The sequence below is a fragment of the Fulmarus glacialis genome, unplaced genomic scaffold (assembly GCF_000690835.1).
Source record: "Fulmarus glacialis isolate BGI_N327 unplaced genomic scaffold, ASM69083v1 scaffold40751, whole genome shotgun sequence".
Taxonomy (NCBI): Eukaryota; Metazoa; Chordata; class Aves; order Procellariiformes; family Procellariidae; genus Fulmarus; species Fulmarus glacialis.
The window spans coordinates 28,180-54,704 of NW_009192919.1; the positions used below are offsets into that span (position 1 = coordinate 28,180).

The 26,525-nt window shown below is 42.9% G+C and overlaps 1 protein-coding gene across 1 annotated transcript in view; it reads left to right on the forward strand.

Annotated features, from left to right (window-relative positions):
* Positions 1 to 2,761: 2,761 nt before the first annotated feature.
* LOC104083687 (CUB and zona pellucida-like domain-containing protein 1) overlaps positions 2,762 to 26,525 on the forward strand; it is a 33,197-nt gene continuing 9,433 nt past the window's right edge. Inside the window, exons 1-7 of the mRNA XM_009587250.1 lie at positions 2,762 to 2,837; positions 3,599 to 3,919; positions 12,475 to 12,814; positions 14,361 to 14,659; positions 15,120 to 15,251; positions 16,226 to 16,258; positions 16,748 to 16,780. Coding sequence (XP_009585545.1) covers positions 2,762 to 2,837; positions 3,599 to 3,919; positions 12,475 to 12,814; positions 14,361 to 14,659; positions 15,120 to 15,251; positions 16,226 to 16,258; positions 16,748 to 16,780 — 1,234 coding nt within the window. The remainder of the gene's footprint in view (positions 2,838 to 3,598; positions 3,920 to 12,474; positions 12,815 to 14,360; positions 14,660 to 15,119; positions 15,252 to 16,225; positions 16,259 to 16,747; positions 16,781 to 26,525) is intronic.

Below are 26,525 nucleotides of genomic sequence, written 5' to 3' on the forward strand. Positions count from 1 at the left end.
TGACCGTGTATCTCTTGCCAGTAGAATAAAAACCTGTTTCTAGTTTCTCCCCTTCACCTGAAAAAAATGTTGTGCCTCAATTCTTTCGTGCAGCATCTCACAGATCCAAAAGCGGGTCTCATAGGTCCTAACACAGAAAGGCTCCACTTCCGCAGGCTCTGTGCAGTCTATGTTTATGAGGGATGTAACCCACAGGATTGTCAGCTAGCATGTGTGCTTGTCCTTTGAAGACAAGGGGAAAATCTCAGTCTACTTTGGTCAGAAACATACCTGCTGTGAAACTGCTAGATGGAGAGCAGGGCATAAATGGTCAGTTGAGTCTTCATCTTGTCCAGCATTTATAGTACTGCAGCAAAGGTGACTAATTCCCTTCCCTCACAATTCATAAGTAACGTTTGGATTTTCCCTACTGTGCTCCATCAGTGCTCACCATTTTCTTGGGGATCACAGCAAATCAGTATAGATCACTGCATAGGGCCCCATGACTTCAGTCTCTACTGGTCTTCCACAGAACAGGCCACGGCAGCTGGTCATGCCCCTCTGTTTTAACACAGAGATTCCTTGACTTGCACAGTTTTAGCTTAATTTAGCACCTTCTGGCCCTATCTTGCTCCATTTCCTTGGTTTCTGTAGTTCAGCAATTGCCCTTCTTATTTACCCCCAAAGCAGTTCTTTCTACCCAACCACGCCTTGGCCAATATCTCTTACAGCTGTTTTCTTGCTCTGTAGGCTGCAACTGAGAGAGAGATAACTGCAGATCTGAAACATGCTGGCGGGATCTAGTCCCAGGTTAAAGAGGACTCAGAGAAATATGAAAAAGCATAGAAACTGCTTCTTACAGGAGTAATCTGTAGCGGACAGAGAGAATTTGGTTGACGCTTTCCTGACATTTTTGGGATGCTAATCTTCTTTTGGCACAATTCTCACACCAATTTAATCTGATTTAGAACGGTTGCAAGTTGGAAACCGACTTTGGTGGTATGAGAATCCTTACCAAACAGCCTAACCTCCAAAAGTAAATCCCTGCTTCCTGGAACAAACACATCATCAACACACGGACACAAAGGTGCTTGGGGAGTGTTTGGGAAGATCTCGGTAGCCAGTCCGGAACAGCGTTGTGATCAGGATCTACTTATCCGGATGTCTGGATGTACCCTGTGAAATGAAAATACTCAGTAAATCACTTCCTTGGCATCGATCTGGAAGTTCAGAAAGAAAGATCAAATTGCACAGCACACACCTGTGGTGTAGACCAGAACTCATTTAGTATAAATTCTGAAACTGCATTGGGTTAGAACAGACAACCGCAATGAAAATGGACCTTCAAGTGAGTCTCACTTGGTTGCTTCTGTTAAGCGCTACTCTTCTATCTGAACCAGGTACTGTGTCTAAAGTTTTTACGTGCTTGCAGGGAAATGTTACAGACAGAATTAGTTACTAATGCAGACCGGCTTGCTGGGAAGTGGTGGCAAAGGGTCTCCTAGAATGTTGCTGACAAGCTTTGTACCATAAAATTGATGGTTTAATTTGTCTTCCAATTCAAAGATTCAGACCAAATCCATAGGTTATATTTCAAAATATAGCCTATGAAGGTTGTAGGCTGAAGAAGGCTGAAGAATATTTTCTTTGTTTCTCTTCTGTGAGGGGAATAGTTTGGGGAAGTTGTTCTCTAAATATTCTTCTTCTAATATTCTAGTTTTGAATTTAAATTCTTCTATATTGAACATTTAAAAATGAAGAGAAAGAGAAAAAAAGAAACACAGAGCAGCCTGCCGGACCCAGGCGAAAATATACTTTACTGCAGTGCCATGTTCCTTTAAACTTCCAACAATAACCCCAAACCTTCCTTATAATCTTGCTAGTTTGAATGAGATACTTTGATCTTTAATTATCAGCGTGGGCACCATGAATAAAGTCTTGTCAATCCCTTACAAAAAGAGATAATTTCATGGAGTGTAGATTAAGAGGTTGGCTACATTGAATTATTTATAAGACAAGAGCAAAGGCAGCCTAGGGGGAAGTTCAGCATCAAAGAGGACTAAGCTGCATTTCAAGAAGGTGGTCAAATCCCAGCACTTCAGCAACCCTATAATCTTTATTCTTATTCAATAGGTTCACTTTTGTCTTTGATTTGACCTGATGTAGACTGGATTAACTTTGACTGGAAAAATCACTTAGGATCCTGTCTTGCAAACCTAAGACTTTAGTATCACTAAAGTAAAAGCGAGTGTCTGAAGATAAGTGACAATTTGAAAAAAAGAAAAAAAATCCCCAAATGAAATTTCTTCTGATTTTAGTGATTGAAGCAGGCACAGCTCTTCAGAGCACGCTAATTCTGAAGGAGCAAAGATATTATTTTAAAAAGTGCCATTTGAAAACATTGCTTTGACCCCTGGCAGTCTAAATCTTTTTTCCTTTCAGTGAATGTAAGTAGATTTTCAAAGGTATTTATGTGACTAAAACTACAGATTATCAAAACCACGTGATCAGACCACAGACTTGTATCCTGTTTTGGAAGACCATTTCATCCCCTGGTATCTGAACCATGGTCTGGTTTAATCAAACATACATTTTTAAATACCTTAAGGAGTATATAGTAAATTCTTCACTGCAGAGTTAGACAAAGTTGGGCTTCCCATGCAGACCTGAGCAGGCATTGGCAAAGATTTAAGCTAACGTGCTGGGCTTTCAGCCAAAACAACTGTCCCAGTCTGCACCAACAAATGGTCCACAGCCTCCCCTGCTATTGTGGTAATCGCACATGGCAAAGGTAAGTAACCCTAACTCCCCAGTGAAATTTGGCAGAGCTCAGCTCCCAGAAGCTGTCTTTACTGGAGGTGAAGGATGTGTACGAGGACTTCTGTGGTCAGATCCCTTTACTCTTTGTCCTGCCATGAAATAAGGTCCTCTACAGTCATCTTCCACTGAACTATGAAGAAATCAGGACGTCCTTCCAGACGCAGGGAGGAACTGCAGGTTTGCTTTGAAAACACACCACGTACCAACACTTACTGTACCTAACTCTGTACCAGCACATACCGGCTACCATCTCACAGCAAAAAATAAAATATACCTAGAATTGTTGTATGTTACATCAATGCTAATATGTTTTCTTATCTGCCACAGCAAGTGGTACGTGGTGGAACTCACCGGGAGGCTCAGCAACTGGAGGTCAAAACTCAATATGGAATAAATTTTCACAATGGATAAAACACAAATTTCAACCCCAAGGTAAGAGGGTGAGACATGCTCCTGGGTGTGAACGTACCGGGCACACCTGTAGAGTTACACGAGCCAGCTCTGGGTGAGCTGGTTGTCTCACCAGCACAGCCAACGATAACCTACCGTGATAGATCAGGTCCTGTACGCAGCAGAGCCACGTGAACAGGGCTGAATTAACCGCACTGATTTGGGCTCTGCTGTTCAGCTCCCTGCTTTGCACACTGCAGGTGTTCCCCAGTAAGCCCTGGGTACTGGGAACACGGAAACGCTGGGCAGCCCGTCCCTGCACAGATGGGGATGCAAGCTTAGACGTAAGAAGCTTAGATATCCGGGGAATAAACAAATTGAGATGTTTACCTGTCAATTTTTATTTTAGTTTCAGAAGATCCACAACTGCGACTGGTATCTGGAGGGAACCGATGCTCTGGGAGGGTTGAAGTTTTCCATGACGGCAAATGGGGGACAGTCTGTGATGATCAGTTCAATCTGAACAGTGGCAGCGTTGTATGCAGACAACTTGATTGTGGTCAAGTTGTTTCTGTCTTGGGATGGTCTTACTTTGGCCCTGGCAGAGGAGACATCCAGCTGGATGATGTGCGGTGTAGAGGAACTGAATCTTACCTTTGGGACTGTCAGCACACCGGCTGGGGCAGACATAACTGTGGACACAATGAGGATGTCAGCGTCATCTGTTCAGGTAAAAAAAAAAAAAAACGTCTCTTTGGATTTTCCTGTTGACCATAAATGCAAGAAACATCAGAGTAAAGCTTGGAAGTCAGACTAGAGCTGAACTGTGTGCATGTGGAGGCTTCTTGTATTTAAGCTGATCTGTGTGATTGAGGAACAAAAGGATGTCCTGGACAAAATATCAAGATTGGTAGCAGCAAGCACTGCGTATGAAAATGGTGAAAAGAAGGTAGTTCAGGACCACTTTAGTCAACATCTGATTACAGGCCATTCCCAAGATAAGAAAGGCAACCTGTTAAAAGGAGATAGAAACCCATCCAGATGTGAACCAGGCATGTCTGAATTGAAAATAAAAATTAATACTCTTGTCATAACATAAACTGACATCAAAGATTGCATAGCTAGAAACAGCCTATTTTGAAGCAATGTAAATAACTGCACAATAAAAGTAAATTTTTGCTGGCTTTCCATGTTCGCAGGTGCGGCAAGCTCCACGGTTGCACCGACAGGTAAGGCAGGGCTTTTGAGACATAAGTCCATTAGCTCTTCACAGTCTCCCCAAATGCTCAGAGTCTAATTTTTAACTCAAAAATCATGTGATTACAACTCCTTGGCAGACAGTATTCTAGAAAGATACATGCTCCAAATTACTAGTTATTGCTCCAAATTGCTATTTATTCATCCACTGTAACATTATTTCTGTTCTTTGGATTGCTCATAGGAACTGCATTTGCCACTCATCTACTACTAATTAGGGAGAACATAAGGCGAGTCTTAACACTCCAGGTCTAAGTCTCTGACTCCTGTTTTTTTTTTACTGTTCCTGAAATAATCATAGCACCCTGGGGACCTTTAAGTACAGACATTATTCGTGTTTCATGGGGTTTTTAAGTGTTGAGTTAATTACTAATGCTCTTCATAATACACAGCCAGAGAGGAGTGGGTGTTAAAATACAGTTTTCGATCATATGCAGCCCAGAAGTGGAAGAGTGGTTCCCAAAATAATTTCTTCTCAAGACTTGAACCCATAAAACCACACTGTAGTAGCCCTGAACTGTTGCTGCACACTCAGCGCATCTACTTCTGCGCTGATGGCACCACTGGCAAATATCTCTGAAGTTCATTTAGAACTGCCATTAATCGACAGAAATGTCACTCACACTACCAGAAGTTAAGGTCTGGTGCATTAACCCAGTGCTGCACAAAACCTAATGTTTAAATTATTTCACCAATGTCTCAGTTCTCATGACCGTTCTTACAGTTCGCTAATAATTTATTTTCTCTAACTTCCAGCATCCTCAAAGAAGCCCCAGACTTCCATTTCTTCATCAACATTGTCCACGGACAGCACTGTTGTGACATCTACCACAGAACCCCTGACTTCTGCTGGCAAAGGCAAGGGAAAAAAAACAAACTGCAAATGTCACGTGCAGAAATTTTGAGTAATAGATGCAATTTGTTTAGAGCAGACAGGGGGAACACTGGGAATTCAGTAAAAATATTTAATAACTCTGCATGCAATTAGCCTTGGAAGAGCCAATGGCCAACACCATCTTAATTTTCATAGGAAAATGTGGTTGGAGGGAAAATGGGCATGTGATTAAGTCTACCCGCATATACAGTTATCAAGACTGCATGTATGTACGGTGGGAGCTTTACAATTGGTTCACCTGAAGCACTCTTACCTGGATATCTTCTTCACCTTCAACTCTTTTAATAATCTTGCTCAATTTTTCCTGGTTCTTAAGTTAGTGCAAAGGTAGAATGGATATAAGGTGTGTTTATACCCTGCTGAGAGATGCACCAATTGCATCAGTCTCCCAAGTTCACTTACAATTACTAATGGGAAGATGTTCTTCTGAGCCACATTACCGAAAGTTGAAGTCCAAGGAACAGACTTTCTTTTCCATGAAGCCTGAAATATTAATGATTTCACAGATCCTTGAAACGTCTTTTCTTTTACATGGTGGTGTTTCTGTTTAACAACGTATTTCCCCACCCCCTAGCCACCTCCACAGACTCCTCCTCTGCACCCAGCTCCAGCCCAGCAGGGACTGAGACACCGTCTGCTCCAGGGACCTTGACAACCCTCGAGGAAGGTGAGGCATATTTGCGTGTTGAAAGTCATTTCCAAAGCACAAGACAAATCTCATTCTTTATTTCCCCTAACAATGGCGACTTTGCATCTTTCCAAATGACTATTGCATCTCTAGTAGTAAAAGAATGCAGTCAGAAATATCTACTATCTTTATCATTAATTATTAAATGAAGGTGAAAGGGGTTTTTTTCAGCAAAAAGAAAGGGCTATGCATTGACTCACTATTCTGCAAAGCCCAAATCTACTTACTTTCATCAAGATTTCAGTTCATGTGTTCAGTCCTAATTGCTGCCGATCTCTCCTCTTCTTTTTATTTCCTCAACTTTCTCTTGGCCTCAGTTACATCTTCTGCGTCCACTATTGTCACAGAGGGAAATGCCACATCAGCTACGGAAATCCCAACCACAGTTTATAAAGGTAAAAACAGCCATTTTGCAAGTGCTATTTAAAACAAATATTCTGTTAATTTGGGTTTTTCAGATGGATTAAGATGTGAGACCATGTAAATCTGTAAAATATTCATAGCAGACAACTACAAATTAAATATCTCTGTGAAGGAACACTCCCTTACAACATCTTCACTTTAAAAATATCAGGCTGTCAGGATGTATCATGATATATGCATTTAATGATTAATACCTCTGAGCTTGTAGCTATAAATGCTTCACTTACAATTTTGTAAAGCAAAAGTGTCCAGATCATTGTGATTTTGTGGGTCCAAGATTCATAAAAGCTCCAGAAACGTTAAGAAGCACAGCCAGGCATTTGGGCTCATCTCCCTTGGTCAGACCTCTGCCTCTCCAGTTATTTAGCAGGCTGGTAACACAGTTTTTTATCAAGCCTGAGACCTAAAGCAAGTCACAAGCTCCTCAAATCACACTTGTGCTTTTAATCGCTACTTGCAACCATTTCATTTCTCATCCTTATAGCCTCCTGTAGTAGCACAAGTGCCTCCCTCGATTGCACCACCGTCACAGAGGAAAGCAGGACATCAGAAATCCTGACTACGCTGCAGACAGGTAAAGGGCATTTGCACAACATGCAGCACTTTAGAAAAATGTGGTTATAAGTTTTGGTTAGGAGGGGACCTTAGCGGAGATGCCAAGAAATGTTGCAAAATCACCATCTCTCAGCGCAGCTAATGCTTGTCTATGAATTTCATCTGCTTGGTACCAACCTGCTGGCTTTCTGCCAGCATGGGCAGGCTATCACTACCACTACTACCACTACTCCAATCGGGAGCTGCAAATGCTACATGCAATGCCTGCTTCAAGGCAAGCTGAATGGTGCAGAATTTGAACCACAGAATCTGAAGGAAATTATTATTTTTATTCTCATTTCTTTAAGAAGCATGTCTCAGGAAAAAGCCACCCAGTCTACATTTCTCCCCATTTGTAACATTACCTATCTGGATTCTAACCAATTTATAAGCCTCCAGGCTTGGGCTTTCTTATCAAGCCAGTCCAGGATGAACAGCAGGTCCTGCATTCCCTCTTGAGGATTTCTCAGCTCAGATCCAGCCTCTCCCAACTTGTGGCCCAGGAGGGACCTGACCGTGCAGGCTCAGCCCAGAGAGCTGGGGGGGAAATGGCTCTCCCTCCAGCCTCCCTCCCCTCTTCGGCACGGCTCCCACCTGCTAATGGGGATGCTCCATAGGGCAAGGAGATCCAGTGGAGAATTGCAGGAAAAACAGATGTTGTATTTCAATGTCAGTCCTGATGGCCTCTGCCTCCTTTCTCCAATGACTACTGTACCTCTGGGAGAAAGACTTTCAGTCAGATAAGCCAGGAATAGCTGTAATAAACATTTCCCTCTATACAGCCAGAATACCCGTTGTTATTTCACTTTTTGAACTTCTTAATAAAGCTCTTTTACTGCTCTGTTGCAGTGTTGGGAAACCGATATCTTCACCTTAAAGATTCAATAATTTTTGGCAGTTCTTTCCCAATCCTGGAGATGGAGATGCTACCACCTGACACAGTACAGAAGCTAGATCTCCACACTTTCTCACTCATCCCTGTTGAAGTCTCTCACCAAGGAGATTGATGTTTCTCTCCAATAATGTATTTCCTCAAATCTTTCACAGTCCCTTCAACACTCCTGTATTCCTCCTTTGCATCCACTTCAATAAATGAAGAGACTGAGGCAGTATCTACACCAGGAATCCTCAGCACAGCTTACAAAGACAAAGTTATAGTTGCAGAATCAATTTTGAATCTAAGTGAGCTAAGGGAAAGCCATACTGTGTGGAAAATATACACAATTAAGTTTTAATAAAGAGGGTTAAGAACACATTGCTTCATTCTCCGGTAGCTAAGAAGCTTAAAAATCCAAATTTTAAATATTTCTTTATCATGGTATTATGTGGTGACAGAAGTACAAGAGATAAGTCCACGTTTGTTCTCTAAAACAAAGTTTCCTGTATTTTCACACTTTTCTAGCAAAATGACAAATCAAGGTCTTTTTAACCAAAAATTTACTTCTGGTTCATGTTCATGTTTGGTCATTATCGTTCATTGTTCCTATTGTTTTTTTTCCTCAAAGCTTCAACAGATTATTCTGTCACAGCAACGGATGACTTGATCACATCTGCCCCCGTCACAGACAGTACTGAGCCATTAACAACTCCAGCATCACCATCTACGCCGATCAAAGGTAAGAAACAGTCAGATACAACCCGTGTGCCTTGCGTTGTTCAGAAGGAAACATGTCGCTTGTCCTGCATCACCACACAAGGCACCGTTTGGGGCTCAGAAAGTCCCTGAGCTGCAAACGGGTGGTGGCTAGAAGATGAACCTGAGCATCCTTTCTATGCTTGTCCCGTTCATGTACCCCTCCTCAGCACCTCTTAGAGGTCCCCATTGGGGAGGGGAAATGAACTTACACAGAGCTTCGGTCCAGCCTTTCTTCAGCGCTGATTGTGCCGCAATCTGTGTCCATATGTCCCACCTTTTCTCCATGCTCTTTGCTGGGGCAACTCTTATTCCGGCATCTATTTTGTAAGACACTTGGCAAGTTTTTAATGAATGAGCTGTTTTAATGAATCTATGAAATAATTTCTTAGCTATTAAAAAATCTTAAAACTGGAATTTCACCAGACAGGGCCATTTTGCATCAGCCATCGGCTGAGCTGGGACCTTCCTCTCCACCACATGCTGTCCTACCTCCTCTTCTAATGAAGCAGAAATTGATAGCACCAGTAGGCTTTAAACTCCTATGCAAATCTCCACCAGGGGAGATGACTATGTGTACTTTGCCTCTGAACTTGACAGATATTTTCAAGACGCACAAAAAAAATATTCAAAGGTCTTTTATTGACAAACATTTTCTGCAGTGCCTACGGTTGCTCCTTTAGCTCTCTGTAGACTCCAGGGAGCAGAGGAACTGGTGGCCATCCTCTTTAGAGACCTCTTCAGAATAGTGAAAGGCACTTCCCGCATAAACTAAATTCAGTTCTTTAAACCTTTCCTCAGAGCTCATGATTTTCAAGCCTAGTATATTCTTGATTCATTCAGCCAAGCTCTCCCCATTATCTCTACCTTTCTTAGAGTGAGCAGCTGAGGTCTCTAGTGCCAAGGAGATTAAGTAGCTCCTGTGTATCACTCTGCGAGCAAGACTGAGACCGGACTGGCTCCCTGTAGCATTAACTTTACCAACTTCCAGTTTTTCCATGATCCTTCTGTGCCAGCTGAAAGGATGATTTTGCCACTGTGCCTTGGCTTTCTCTTTCCAATGAGCTGCCCATTCCACCTGTCTTTTTTGAATTTGAGCTTGCCGATTTTTGACATTTATTCAGTTTATGAAGATCATTTTGAATTTTCAGCGTGTCCTCCAGAGAGCGCACAGATCTTGCCGTTCCTTCTGCCACTCTGTCTGTACTGTTCCAGTTTCAGAGGCAAGGGCTGAGGATCTCATTAGGGTACGGTAGCTGTGGCTGGCTGTTTAACACCCACACCACCTGTTAGTCCAAGATGCTGCATAACGTGAGAAACAATTACCTAGGCACCTGATAACTCCTCTCTTTACAACCTTTTTTTAACACTGCTTGTCTTCTCCAGCCTTATCTATGCTGTCAGAAATTGAGAGCTGTGACTCAATGCCAGTGGTAGCAGCACTAGAAAGTGTAATACAGATTTGCTTACTGCTCCACCCATAAACCTGATTTCAAACAATATTTTCATGTTCAAGATCTAGGATCCATCCATCCTAATTTCTACAAATGTTGTCTTAGAAATGAACAGACAAATCTTCAGCACAGTGAAGATGACATTTCAGTCAGTGTTTTTCTACCTTTTTCCCGCCAGTCATTTCACTTTCAAAAGGATAGAAATGAAAACTTTCCTGCTTTGAAGAATATTTTACAGAGCTTTGATCAGATTTTGCTGCTTGTCTTACTTATTCAGACTGGGCTCTATTCCAGCTGAATGAAAGAAGTTTGCACTTCTTTGCACGCACCAGTGAAACTGAGAAATGAATGCGGTCCCTCAAGATTTACGTTTATTTGCTTGGCTTTCAGCAGTTGAATGTGAATTTCTTAAATGAATGATCTGTTGACTCTTATGCAGGCTTAAGGAACCTAATACATGGTGTATATATAGTTTCCTAAGAATTACTATGGAACTATGTGCTTGCAACTATTAAGTGCTTTGCCTGTGTCCACTCAACCAAGTATTTGAGCAAACAACTTCATCTTATTTATGCATACTGTGTGTAACAGGGATGCTGTTCAATGGTTAAAGGGAAAAAAAGGCTCCTCTGTAGCTCTAACTAATAATCTCATTACTTTCACTCGTACATACTGCAGGAAAACTGTTCGTGTTAAAGTCTCAGGAAAACTAAGTGCTCACTGATTCCTTTGATCATATTCTACACTTAACTAAGCACAAAGCATTGACTTTGAAGAGATACAAATATCGATTCTTTTCTTTTATTAATTTGCTGAAAGTAAAAAGTTGCCTTTCAGCTGTCTGTAGACACCCCCACAAGAATACATTAAAGATTCTTGGGACTGTTACTTAATCGGTCCTTTATTGTCTGAAGTGCCCTCCAAAATTTCACATTGATGTTCATATTTCAGATTAATGAAATACTTCATTTACTTAGAAACTTTAATAGGAAAGATGCCTCTCTCCCGATAAAGTCATTTTTAATATCAGCTGAATCACAATAAATTTATTTCTGCCTGTAATTTAAGACAAGATCTGGGTCTGGATATAGAATTTTTAATCTGCTTCTTTCTCACTATTCCCACCTGGATTTAGATAGCTAATGTTGTCCAGTTCTTAAACTTTTTATCTAACACCTTTCACCATCGCTGGTGAATACTCAACGCCTGGATCAACAGGTTAATTATCTTTTGTCTCAATTATCTTTTTTTCTCCCTGAAATCATATGTGGCCCTCTTGTAGAAGTTTAGAGCTAGATCTTGGGAAGTGAGCCAAGCACATTGCTACTGGCATTTCTTTACAGCCAACTTTTGCAGAAGTAAATGATAAGCATGGTACTCAGATGGAAGGAGCTTTGATCATGGTCAGCAAAAAGGAATTAAGGAGAAAGAGAGTCCTAGGAAACATGGCCCTCATTCTGAATGGATGTGCATTAGTTGGTTACAAATGGCTGCCAGGTGACAGCAAAATGTCCCAAAATGAAAACCTCGTAATTACTGACCCACCAAGGAGTAAGACAGGTGTGTATACTTGGTACAGTTTATGATGGCCACAAACTAGGAGGAACTCAATTATGTTGCCGGCAGTGTCTCTGATTTCTTTCTCTGAAAGAAAAATACACTCCAAGCCCATAAACCTAATTTGGAACTTCAGATCTCTAAAAGCCTTTCCCTGTGAAAGTGAGATAAATGTGTGGAGTATTCCGTAAGTACCCAGCTCTCAGAAATGAGCCTGGTCTGTAGAAATAGCTCTGCTACTATTCTGGGGAAATGATGCTGTGCCAACCATCTGTTATGCCAGAGGGTTAGCAAGGATGGGAAAAGAAGCTGAACCAGGCGTTATTTAAAGGAAGAAAAAGAAAAAAAACCCAAACCATAGCCCTTACGTTGCGAGGTATCCCAGGAGAAGGTTGGCTCTTGGTATTTGTGTTCGTCCTTTAGACAGCACTACAGCATAGATGAGAACGATGGTAAAGAAAAGGGAGAAAACCTCCCCCTTGTTGCACAAACTGGGGAGAGGTGGCAGCTAGCTGCACGGGTGAGGACCATTTTCCCCAGAGATCAGCACATTGTGGAAGAGGACTATGTCCGTGCCCATTGGGCATTGCACGTAGAAAGATAGGTTCGAGCATTTCTAGTATCTATCCTACAACAGCACTGAAATTCAGGGGAGGATCCTTTGTCAGAGCAGACTCCGTTGCGGGCTACCTGCTCCTGTCTTCTCTGGGGTGGTACTTGGCCTGAAGGCAGGCTGTGCCACCGCCTCGGATGAACACCACCGTGGGCTCCTTCTCCGCAGCAGATACCTCCGCCCTGTCCCTACGACTGGCAGACGGTGACAGCGGGTGCTCGGGCCGCGTTGAACTCTACCACAACGGCAGCTGGGGAACGGTCTGCGACGACGCCTGGGAGCTGGCGGACGCCGAGGTGGTCTGCAGGAGGCTGGGGTGCGGAGAAGCTCTGCTAGCTGTGTCTGAAGCCCAGTTTGGTCCAGGCTCTGGGAACATCCTCCTCGACGAAGTGCAGTGCAGAGGGGATGAAGACAGCCTGTGGCAGTGCTCCCACAGAGGGATCGCTGTCCATAACTGCCAACATAAAGAGGACGCCGGCGTCATCTGCGCAGGTACGCTAGCACCTCTCTCGTAAACTATTGCTTCGTGAGCAATGCAAGCTTGCCTGCAGCTAAGGTTTTGATGCGCAACTTGTTTCCATCGGTGGAATTGTTTCAGGCATGAAATCAAGACCTATGAGAATTGCTGGGGTTTACCACATTTTTTCTTTTTGTTAGCTCATGCAGCTTATTCCACAGGCTTGTGTGTTAATTTTTTATTTTAATTCTCAAATCCTTTGGCTACCTGGAATATCATTTTCAATCTTATCTGATGCCATTTCCTACTCTATTACCTGACTGCTTTATGCATTACTATTTGAATCATAATTTTACATCATCACTATTATATTTCAGTCCTCCTAGTCCTGATTTCCCATAAACTATGAACTATGACTACAAAATCAAATTTCCTTTTCTTGTATTTAATAGGAAATTATTTTTAATAACTTCCTTTAGGATTTTTCCAAATCAGTTCCCAGTTTTCCAGCAATTCTGTATTCCGACTGGAAACACGTGTGCAGTTGGAGAGCTCGAGACACTGCAGCCTCTGTGCGGCCGGTGCCACGGCAAGTGGTGGTCCACGGACAAAGCTCACCCACGCGGTGGGCACTCTACGAGCCTGAAATGACCGAGGTGAAACCTAACTAGCTGAATGGGGTTGTGGATGAGACCTGGCACGAAGAATGCTGGTTTACAGCTTATCCTGGGGATACCTTTCCCTGGGGAAAAAATCAAAGCAAATTTTTTATAGAGTTAGGTTTTTTAGTACAGACCTCAAGTGGAGTTAAACACACAACCCAAGCAGACGTGTGGCTCTTCGGTGAGTATGTCCCACACCTGAAACAATTAAAGATTACACCTGCAAGGTAACCGCAACCATTAACACCTGACATTTAAAAAAGGGTTTGCAGCCTTCTCCCTTTTGGTGATGATGCTTCCAGAGATGACTGGGTTGCTCTATATAACTACTGCTTTCTTTTTTTTCATATAGTAACTGAAGAATGTTACTAAGCATCCTCTGTAGTAAAACTAGAAATTCACTTTTCTGTTTCCTTTCCTAGAGCCAGTTACTCCCCTGGTTGCAACGGAGCCTGTTCCAGCTGGTGAGTTCTCCCTAGATGGGTCTTGCAAAGCTTGCACAGCTGATATATTTTCTATAGTAACTTAAGCACTGGTAGGAAGGCAAAAATTTTATAGGCAAAAATTTCAAAGCAAGTAAATGTGTGTAAGAAGAGTTTCTGAGACACTTGAGGCTTATCTAAGAGTTTTGCTGTTAAAGAATACTGGTATCGATAGGAATGGTTATGTTAGCTACGGACATATACATCAGAGCCTGAAAGAGAAATATATTTACTCCCAGGTGTATATGGCACACCTTGAGAGTAAGGATTTATGATAGCTGATGAACTGACACAATGTGGCTTGTTACAATAAGATTAATTTCATGGTTTTGCCGCTCTCTGTGCAACACAACAAAGTTAGCTTTTGCAATTTGATAAATGCACCGGGAAAGCCCATTTCTGAGGCTGCCGAGTGCCCATGCGTTTCCCTCTGCTTTTCCAAGACATGTCCCTGAGACTGGTGAACGGAGGGGACATGTGCTCGGGACGCCTCGAAGTCTTTCACAACGGGAGCTGGGGAACCGTCTGCGATGATGGCTGGAACATGAAGGACGCCACGGTTGTGTGCAGGCAGCTGGGCTGCGGAGATGCTGTCTCAGCCAAAACAGATGCCTTTTTTGGGGAAGGCACAGGAGATATTCTCCTCGACGACGTCGACTGCAGAGGGGACGAGTCCTCCCTGGAGCAGTGCTCTCACAGGGGGCTGGGCACGCACGACTGCTACCACAAGGAAGACGCTGGTGTTATCTGTGAAGGTACTCACTTTTTCCATTTTATTTAATGTGAATTAAGTTTCCTAAGTCGTGCATGCAAGCCGGTATGGGTGAAAGGAGGAGCTTGGCACAAGGCTGGAGCCACTGTGGGAACAGGGACCCGTGGCAGTGGCCATGCAGGGAGAGGGGAGGCCGAGGAGAGCCAAGAAGGATGGCCAGGGGCACCCTGGTCACAGGGGGGACCAGCCGCCGCGGGCTCCATACATCCAGGGCCATCTCGCCCTTCCAACAAGGGATTCCTCTGCTTGGGTCTGGGGGAAGCATAAAGGGAAGAGCGGGGCTATAGGCATTTTCTTCCAGAGGACCACCAGTAGGTTTTGGCAGACCAACCTGGAATCTGCTTTTGGGACAAAGACTATTTGCCTAACAGCCTCAAAGTACTTGTGTCAGACTTGCAGTTTTAGAAATGTGTTTTCTTCTCTTTACGAATTTGTACTCAAAGATCTGCATCATCTTTATGTGAAGTTTATTGAGGAAAATGAAGAGAATTCCTGCCAGCTGAGGATGCAGAAAGAAATTGTTTTGATGGTTCTGGCATTAGATGAATGTGGTGTGTCTGATCCTAGACATCAGCGTAGGCTGGCAGACCACTGCATCTTTGTGGACTCAGATGTTTCAGTCCAAGAGATAGTGAGATCCTATAGGGAAGCGATACTCCTGCTGTGCTGTCATATTGTATTATAATGATATAACGAATAACAATAGCCATGAGACTTACATATTCCTGGAGAAGTGAGTAAGGCTTCCACTACCCCTCTGAAGAGGCCCATATTTTCACTTTGATTTTATTTTTGTAATTTCTTCTCCTCTCCCCTTTTTCTGGTACCATGCACTGTTCTTAGCTGATGGTTACTGGCAAATAATTACAATGAATATTTGAGAAACAATTGCAACAAATCTTTGATGTGCTGTACATAAGCTGCAAGCCCCAGGAGAAGCATTTAAGGAGAAATCATGTTCACACTATCAGCCTGCATTCCTAATTCACTCAGTCCTGCTCAATCCACCATAGTCCGCACACCGCAAACCGTTTCTCCTCCAATGTATCAAGAGGCTGTTTTGCAGCACGAGCCATGCTTGCTTAAACGTTTTAGTAAATTTACAGAACAAAATGTTTGTTTCCTAACTAAGCTTCCCAAGCTGCACGTAATTTATTTAATTTAAAAAGGAGTTCTGGACAGCTCATCTTTCAGGCTCCAGCCAATCTTGCAGTGGTGGAGCTACTTCCCTGCAAACAGCAATTCATACTGGATTTCAGCCTGGGTGAGGCGGCAGGACAGAAATTATACCTGTCCACACCAGGTTTGCTTCTCTGCCCCACTGTCTAGTACTCATGATGTACTCATTGCATGGGGTGGCAGTGAAAATGGTGTGGCAGAAACACCGATGGCTAGACCGAAACACCTGCAGCCTTCTCCAAGGCTTCAGAAAGCATCACCTCAGTCATGGTTTTGGGGAGAGCCCTGACTGTGCTGCCGCTTGTCTCATAACTGAAAGCATTGATCTGGCTTTCCTTCTTTTGATGGTTTTTATTTTCTCTCCCGACAGTCCCTCTGGAGCTTAACACACCTGAAACAACAGGTATGGAGTACTTCAATGTTCATTTATTTATCTCAGGTTTAGTCAAATACAACTTATCCCGCAGCAGAGTGCTGATTCCCCTGGACTTTAGCAGCGCTGAGCCGAAATTCCTGCTCTCTCGGAGGTGAGAGAGCCCTTAGCTCATCATTAGCCCTGAAGAACAAAAGGCGCTTGGGTGAACACGAGCTCCTGGTGGGATGTGTGGACAGAGGTGTCCTGCCGCACTGAGCTCTTTTGCCTCTGCGGAGATATACACAACCACACACACGGTTTCCATCCACCCTCGAGGGCGGTGGAAACACCACAAGCTGGTTTACAAAAATGTCAAATTATGGGGTAAACTGCTGTAATGTAGTTGGATTGAGGATCTCGTTATACTAGGCCCAATTACACCTAAATGATAACGTTGCTTTGCTTTGTCAATCTATGCTTTGCTCACTCAATGTTGGAAAAATTACTAAAGTGTGGCTTTGACTTTCTCTTTGACAGTCCCGACCGAGCCCACGACGGTTGAAACACCAGGTATTTATTTCTGGTCACTTCTTGAACCGGGGTGAGCAGAGGCACTGTCAGACCATGAAGGACAGCAGGATCCCCGGCTCACACCGCACCCCGGAGTCGAGGAATTAACTGTCAGGCACTCAGACTTTCAGTCTCAGTTCCAGACTTAGCGGACTACCTGCCTTCCTGGCAAGGCAACGCTGGCTGCCAGAGCCGTGCTCTGCCCAAGCTCCAGCTCTCACTGTAGGGTCTTCCAGGGGCGACGCACACCGTGGCGCCGGCTGTGTCACCGCAGGGTGTATGTTCACAGCCGAACACAGCAACACTTGGGCTACGTTCAGTCGTGCAGCCAAGTGTTCCCGGTTACTCACATGGTTTCGTGTGATATTGCAAGCGGCTGAGGCTGCTGCTATGGGTCTTGGGGCAAAAATATACATTTACAATGCAGACAATATTTAATTTCATCTTTTCTTTCTCACAGTAACACTCTCTCCTTCTCCTGAACCAGCAGACATTACCACTTGTAAGTAATAGTGTTACTCTGGCTTACATGCTTAGTTGTCTGCCCAAGCTGTGATCGTGTATTGACTGGCTCCCTGTTGCCACGGCGTGTATAATCTCATGGATTTAACCATTAGCTTCAGGAATAATCCCTGTCGCCTCTCCCTTGGCTTCCATACACATAAAGGAGGGCAAGGGGCTTGGTATCAATACAGGAGAAATACCTGCACTGGTGAAAGCACTAGGGAAGGGGTGCCACCGGGGCAGACACACTACACCAGTATAAATTCAGATTCGCACTTGATCATCCCACTCCAAGAAAGCCAGCCTTCCTGCACTTCCCAAAGCTGCATCCCCATCGCTGCACAAACCAGGCTGTGCTTCCCACGGGAATGGGCAGGTTCAACGCCCACAGGGGCGGCAGCACGGACCTCGCCGCTGTGGGTGCAGCACACGGCGCTGCTATGGGCACCGCACATTATAAACCGTAGCTTTATTCATTATCTCCCGGCACCCAAACTGTTCTTTAGCACATGTCCCACAGGTTTCCGGGGCCTTTCACGTGGCAGGTCAGAAGCCTGTTGGAGGCCATGGCAGAGGCAGCCTGCCCTGGGGATGTGTTTTCCTCCCACCGATGCCGCTCCTGCTCCGGGCAGACTTTGCTAACGCCTGCCCTGGGCAGCAGCAGCATCTTCCAGGTGCTGTGGCTGATCGCCACCTGAATGAGACCCGCAGGTCTCCTGCGGTTCAGGCACCTCACACCCACCCAGTGCTGGGACAACGGCTAACCTGCAGTTTTGTTTTCTCTCCCGTCTCGGATCAGCCCCTGCAGAAAACACGACACCTGAAGCAGCAGGTACGTATGACTTCAGCTTTAGTAGAATTGGCTTAATGCTTGATCCTGGGAGTAAACTATTGATTCCCTCCCCATGAACAGTCCTTGCTTTGCTCAGACAATAATGGAACAGTTACTGAAGCGTGGCTTTTACTTTCTCTTTGACAGCCCCAACCGAGTCCACAACAGCTGAAAAAACAGGTATTTATTTCTGGTCATTTCTTGAACCGTGGTGAGCAGTTTACTAGTTTAGCATTCTTCTTGCGAGTCATAGAATCATAGAATCATTTAGGCTGCAAAAGATCCTTAAGCCACCAATGTATTTAAAACTTGGACAATGTTTAATTTCATGTTTTCTCATCTCACAGTAACAAACTCATCCGCTCTATCAGTCTCTCCAACTCCTGAAGCAGCAGCCATTACCACTTGTAAGTAACGCAGCATTACTCTGGTTTACATCCTTAGTTATCTATCAAATTTGTGATCTGACGATGTGTTGGTCTGTCTCCCTGTCTCCACTATGTGCGTAATCTCATACCTAATACTTAACTTTGAGGATAATTCCTTTGGCTTCCATACAAATCAAGGGATGGAAAATGCTCTTGGTATCAATATGAAAGAAATACTTGCACTGATGGAACTATGAGGGAAGGGGAAACCACTGGAGCAGACACACTACAGCAATATAAATTCAGATTTGCTCTAGATCATCTCACTCCTAGAAAGCCAGCCTCCCTGCGCTTTCCGAAGTTGCAACCCCACTGGAAGCTGAGTCAGTGGAAATCTTTCTGACTTATTCAGTGGTATTTTGTTTGAACCTTAGTTTTCTATAATGGGATTTATCTTTTGAAAACTTCGAATTGCAAGTTCTGCTCATTAATTGAAAATATTCTGCCTCAGATGCTTAGATAGCAGGCTAAGGTTTTCTTTTAAAGCCTGGCCCTATCAGCTACACATTGGTAAAAGGCACTTGGCTGCATCAATAAAACATACATACTTGTGTTGACAATATACAGGAAACTGAACTTCAGATGCAAAGCATGCATTTGAGCATGGGACTATCTGCCTACACAAAGGAATAAACAGAATTAAATCTTGTTCCCATTAATGCTAATAATATGTCACCTTTAGTATTCGAGCCCATATGCTTTTCTCAGTAGGAACCCTTTGCCCATGACAACTCTATTCCTCAGAACTGTTACTTCCAACATTTCTTAGTCTTAATGCATTCAGCCTCACTTAATCTCTTTTTTTTTTTTTTAATGCATTCAGCCTCACTTAATTTCTTTTTTTTTTTTTTTTTTTTTGCATTAAAAGCCCATCCAAAAACAGACCCAGCACCTAAAAGCTCAGGTAAGGTATTCTCATTCTTTCTTCTTTTTAATGACTTCTCTTCCCAAGTGCAGTATATGCTGGGTAAGCTGGGAAAGCCTGGCAAATTAATGGCAGAGGGTATCTGAGTGCAGAAGGAAGGGGGAAGCGGGAGAGGTCGGGAGCAGGCAGAGAGCTTGGGGATGCTGCAGCTTGCCCAGGGACCGCACGCCACCAATACAGCAGCTGGCAGCCAAACCATCCTCAGTGGTAAACATTAAGCTGACCTATGTCTGCACCATTTATTGAAAAAACATGCTTAAAACGTCAGCCCGAAGCCTGCCAGGCTGCTGGCCAGCCAGTGCCCGTGTGCTCTGGAAGGCTCGCAGGCAAAGAAACAGCTCGTTATTGCAGCGAGTTCACCATCTGAACGGAGCGCTAACTTGTGTAACCTCGGGGTTAGTTGTAGGAGGGAGTAATGAGCTTTTAATGGTACACCATTAAAGAAAGAGAAATTAATTTCCTCTCCACTCAGCTGCTATTCCAAGGTATGGCAGCAAGGCCCACATTTGCATTTGCAAAGCATTCTAATATTTAATACATGCTGCATGGGTTTATAACATTAAATTTCTTCTTCTCCCGCAGACCTTACTTACCTGCCTAAATACATACGGGTGATGTTGCTGAGATACTTAACCGGCCTGTGCCGACCGAGGTGGCCTGGGATGCAAAGTATAAAATTACAAGGGTAAATATTTATTCATGCACGTGCACATGGAGGGGTCCCAGCCAAATTGTTTTACAGCTTTACACTTGGTTCTACACCCTTCAAACATTCAGGTACAACACGATTTGACTCATCACTCACACCCACGCTACTGATTACTAATCATAGCAAAACTTTGCAAAACAACTCTATTTCTGCAGCATTCCTGATGCTTGTCTACTGATCCAGACATCCCTGGAGTCAGTCTTGCTGGAGTTACTGATCTATGACACCAGATGATGCTGGGAAGGTTTCAAAGACGTGTCAGAGGGGGCTGGGATGCCGGCGTTATCTTGGCTGTCCAGGGGAATCCTTGATGGCCAGCTCTATGCTTCCACGAAGCAAAGTCCTCCTTTCCTGGGCCAGGCTGTCCTTTAGTTTATTTTACTTAGGCATGAACAATACCAGAGTCTCCAGTAAAATTCCACTACCTCATTACATTACAGTGCATAACGTGAACTAATATTTATTAACAAAGTTAATACACTTTCATCCTCTAAAGACTAATTGATATAAGAGTTAGGGAAGGGAATTTTCATAACACTGACCACCAGAAGACCCTACACCAATGCCAGAGGCTACCGTGCAGGGAACAAACACCTAAGCAACCCCCGACGCAGGCCTGGAATTGACTCCCATGCCATATTTCATACGCCATGCAAAGGCTGTGGCACAAGAAGGCTGGTCGGAACGTTTGGGTTTGAAATTGTCACATGCCAAAACATTATCAAAACTATTTTTAAAATGAATTTCAAAAATATTTTTAAAGATCGTTACCGGATGATGCCACCCCATGGCTTTGTGAATGCCAAGACTAGGGAAGTGGACATGGAACATCCACCGCATAGATGGATGTTATATTAACACCACAACAAAATTATGTTTCTAAAAGTTCATTATTCTAAATTATATGATATTATCAACCTTCCTCATTTCACACACTTCCCCACCCCGCTTCCCTTTCGTAACCCTCCCTCAGGTCACTTTGTGCGTGGCTAAATGTGCCCAAAACAAAGAGACTCTGCATAGTGGGTTATGTACAGCTGCAACATATAAAGTGATGGTGTATTCACTCCAACATACAACAGAGCAGGATTTAACGAGCTGGGTTTTAGTGTGCTCACCACACCGACGAGGCTCCCAACGAGCCTTTGCTGGCAAGGCAACAGTCAGGCAGGGAAGGGTTGATCTTCCCCCCTCCTTCAAACAGACCCTCCACTGTGCTCAGCTGCCATTCTCCATGGTTTTTTTTTCCCTTTAAGTCTTTCTACCTGTCCACATTTGTGTTTTCCCTCTTGAGTCCTTGGGCTACTAACTGAATCCAAATCAATAGTAACTGACTCGTCAGTAATTTCAACTCTCTTATCTCGCATGGCTCTGCAGACTTTCTCACAACTTGGCTATGTCCTCAGCTGGGACCTGTGGTTGGGCCACCTCGGGTGGCCCAGGATCCTCCCAGCACGGCCAGCTGAGCCCTGTTACCCCTTAGCTCTAGACATTCAGGAAAAGGTTTCAGACATACTTTGCAGCTCTAAACTCAGAGCCCATCAAGCCATGACCTATTCGAACACAGTGGAAGGATCCATTTCTGGCAACTTCTACAACAGAAATACAAATTCTCTTGCCAAACCTTGACTGCAAAACACACAGGACCACTGGTGCCCAAACAATACCCAGTGTTGTAGAGTCTCCAGGAAACTCCGACTAGATGATTTGCAGTCAAGTGTGCCTTTTATGATTCACCATCTTTTTCAAATTTGGTGAAGGCTTCACCATATTATGTTCAGCCAAACCAGAATTTGTTTGTTCATGCTACCCTCTACAGCACAAAACCAAATCTGATGCTATTTACAGACACTTGTGTGGTCTCTCCACATTCTCATGACTTTAGACTGATTTAGTCAGAAGAAGGTAAGGAAAATATCTCAACAACAATTTCAAAACAATTCCTCACCTGTGATTGACTTCAGACGGACAACAACAAATACATACACCAAAGATACACGGTCCTGAAACACATTTGAGTTACCCTCTTGCAAGAAGCAGCGGGATTTTAAATGAACTAGGACAAAAACACAGTTTTGTTAGTTGGCTTTTTATGTTTAATTCACCGTAATATTCTGCTAGGGAAGAAGAATTGGTATAAGTTCTCAGAAGGTATTTTACAAATTATATAAAAAATTTAGAGAAGGATGAAGCATCTGATTAAAGGGGTTTTGGCTGATTTGGGATTGGAATTGTTTCTTCATAGCTCTTCAGAAATAAAAAGTAACTTCAGAAAGATAACAGGCCTACACAGTAACTCTTTCTCACATATGTAAAATTCTATCAGGTGCTTTACATTTATACATTTACATACATGTGTGATATTTATATATGTTGTGTTACATACTATACCAACATACATATTTAAATTCCATACAGTTACATCTGTTTTCAGGAGTTCTGTGCTGCGAATTGTGATTAACATCACAGCTAGAAATTTCTGAAGGAAAGTTTCTTGTAACCAATGAAACAAATGGGCTTAGTGACCATGTCATAATTTTTGTATGACAATTATATGTGGCTTTTTTTTCCTTTTTCTTTTCTCAGGTGTGTAAGGGATTCAACCTGTAGGAACTACTATTCACCAGGCAAGAGGATTGTCCGGTTCCAGTTGAGAGGTCTCACATACCCAAGAGTTTGCCTACGGTGCAAAATATTAGCGTGCAACAGATACAGTTATTATTCCCAACGCTACCAGGGTTATATGAGGAGAGGCAAAAGAAGCGCAAGTGACAGCGTCGTTATTATCATTGTCCCCAAATAATAACAGCCCCAATAATGCTGCTTCTAACCATAACATTATGTTGATCACTTACATATATGATCACACATGTTGCACATCTGCTACTAATTTCTAAAAATACATTATACTAGGGGGTGTAAATCTAAAAGTATTTTAATCTTAACTGTACTTGTGTTCCTTAATTTCAGATGTTTTGGATCTATATTCCAGATTTGTAAAAGCCTAAACTTCAGTAAATACTGTCAGTGACAAAGAGTAATTGGATCAGCTGGCTGATTTTTCTCATCAAGACTTTGTTTCCCTCTCACAGTTCTTCCAGTTCTCCCCATTGTACCGAATAGCTCAAATACTGAGCATTTAAGGAAGATTAACCTGCCGTACAGAAGCACACGTCACAGTGCTGCTTTCTGAGCTCACGAAGATACATAAATCAAAGGATAAGCATCCCTTGTAACCAATAACGTCTGAGCAATTATCTTAAATAGGAACACAAAAATATTTGGAAAAAATATTGTATGAGTACTGAGATATAATCTCTGCAATACCTATAAACTATTATAATCTTTCCATATTTCAGTTTTTATTACTAGAGGTTAGAACTATAAAAAAAATTTACATTTAAATTTACTTCATTATAAGCATTTGCTTCATCCTTTTTCTTTCAATATCTGTTCAAATGATATCACTTTGAGCCAAGAGTTTCTGCATCTTAACGTTAAATTGTCCTACTTGGAATGACTTGGTGAAAAAAATGGAGATTAATAATTTTCAGTTCATAATAGAGAAAAATATCTTGGCAGTCAATTGCAGAATTGCACAGTAGTACAGCAGTCATCTCAGGAAAAGAGACGGATTACATTTTGATAATCTGGTGAAATTGGCCTGAGTGTGAAAAGCATCTTTAAAGCCAATACTCGGTTTCCGTATGGCGAGTATGTGCAGATTACTCAAACTCATAATGAGATGCTCTGTATTGAATAAGGATATCTAGCGTCTAGAGGCTGTGCCACACAAGACAAAAAAAATCCACTTTTTTCAACAACTTTTCCTTTTATGCTTCATCCCTTCAAAAAAGGCATTAGAGTCATTCTGAAACTCAACTTCTCCATGAATAACTTAGCCAGCTCTCAAATGCCAAAGTCACGCAGATCTCCCATGAAGGCTCCAGATCAAATCTCTTACTGGTGGTTAAGCCTTGGCATTGGCTGAGTAGGCTCTCAGCCAAAGTCCTCGTCCTGCAGGACCATAATGCCCATCCTGAGCCAGAGTATTTCCTAATAATACTTAGTTCATACAAAACTCCATCACACTCATAACCCTACTGCTCTGCTTCTCACAGATAATGATTTAAAGTGCTTGAAATCACATTTTCCCTGATATCGCACTCCCAGCTGCAGGCAGCAAGAGAAAGTGCCTGTAAATAACATTGTCACAACAGCTGAATCCTGTTTCTTTACACTAAAATGCATGCTAATTTGTTCTGAGGACCTGCTATAGTAAAACACCTTCTCTACTCTTCTCATCTTAAAGGACTTTTGTGAAGACTTGCTGGCCATCTTCTTTTGAGGTAGGAGAGGAAATTCAAAGCAGGCCATTAATATTTCAGCATCACCCGATGTCTGAACACATCACACTATCTGAACATGGGCTTAGCGCACAAGACTTGAAAACAATTTGGACGCTCAGCTTTGTAGCACGAGTACGCGGAGCAGCAGCAGCAGCAGCACAGCTGCCTACAGACTCGTCTGTGCAGACGGAGCTGCCAGCCAGCCTCAAGTGTGAGCACGGGCTCAGCCCTTCAGAAACACTGGGGCACTGCTTAGGGGTCCAGTCCCTTAATATCAACTCCAGCGCAAGAAAATTTCCTAATCATTCATATACAAGTGATTCCAAACAGTTTGACTACCAACCCATAACTACCAGAGTAAATTACCAGCCTACCATAGCCATAGGCATTTTTTTGTTGGTTCTGATGGACACAGCACTGATTGGCAGGGCTCCACACATCAGTTCACGCATTAAATGCATACAAAATGGATGTTAGCATTTGAAAATTTCTTGCAAGTATGTGTGTGGGTTTAAGAAATGAAAGGCTACACAGAGTAAATCCAAATTTAGCATTTCCAGAAGCTAAAGAGAATTCAAATGCTATGCAACATCTTTACATAGATATTCAATGCCTCCATGTTTCAAGGCAGCATAAGTATGTTGTCATGATAAAGAGAGAATTGCATTCAAAATCCTTAAAGTGAGTTAAAAATCAGAGAGAATTGTATTAAAGAAGGCATAGGTCCGAGATTAGAAATATAGGATCACTACAGATGCATCATATTTCAGTTTGTTAATGAGAGAAAAAAGAACGGTTTTGTACAAAAAAAAATTGTTTTTATGAAAGGAAAGTACGTGGATATGTTTCAAGAAGGTCTGCGTTGCAATTTGACTCTTCTGGTAAACTTGAAAGACCACCTGTTTGCACAGCTGTGGGATACCTGCCCTCTGTATTGGAAAGAATCACACAGCTCCTGCGTGAACCCTGGCTGTTCACACACCGCGCAGGTACCACACCGAACCAAGGTCAGGGTAATAGCACATCTGTGGCACCGGCACTACCACAACCTCTAGAAGCTTTAAGGTCCACTGCTGCAGTAGGAAATACTCTGGATTTCAAGAGCTTTGGTCCTTATGGAAAGACAGACAAAGCAGTGTAAATACATTGGAACAGATACTCATTAGACTCGTGCTAGAAGGAATTGAGGCTCTTGGGACTGTGCTTGTCTCCTTAAATCGGGAAGGAAAGGCTGACTCCTTTTTTTTTTGTAGCTGCTATCAAGGGACTAAGAAAGTTTTATCTGCAAAGTGTTTGCAGTGCAATCTTCTTTTAAATCTGTGACTAACATGAATCTGGCCTTGTTCATCCATGAATGTTTCAGCAACAGGAAATTACTACTCATTACAATTCTGTTACGATAGTCGCACTTTACAACCTGAGGAATCCTCAGCAAGGACAGGGAATGATTTGCCCAGTGCAACCTAAAGAGATAGGTGTCAAAATGAAGGTGGGAAAAAACCAAGCTCCTGCTGACCAGTGTTAAGAGCAAAACTGCTGAATGTGTCTCCCAAGGGAGTCTGTCAATCCCTTCCAGAACATTCCTCACATCAATGAAACCGGGTCAATGAAATCAACTGAAAAATGTGCTTTGAACCCACAAGAGCTGACAAAAGCACAGTTAAACTTACTCCACGTAGTACATATTAAAAAAATGGGCACACCTGTTACTTTCTCATTTATATCTGTTAAAAAGAAACAGTGAGAGATTAAGCCCTCCTTCCATGACACCATGTAATACAAGATAATTATGAAATAGCAGGAGGTATAAAAGTTAGAAAAGCCTACCCTCCCCAGCTGCCATCAAAATGCAGGCGCTCAGACAGTTCCTCCTCCTGCCTCTCGTAGCTGCTCTAGCTCTCGCTGAAGACAACTCCATAGAAACCATGGGTATGGAAATCTAGTCTTTTTTTCATCTGTGAAATTTTATTAATTTTTGCACAATAGGTATTTTATAGG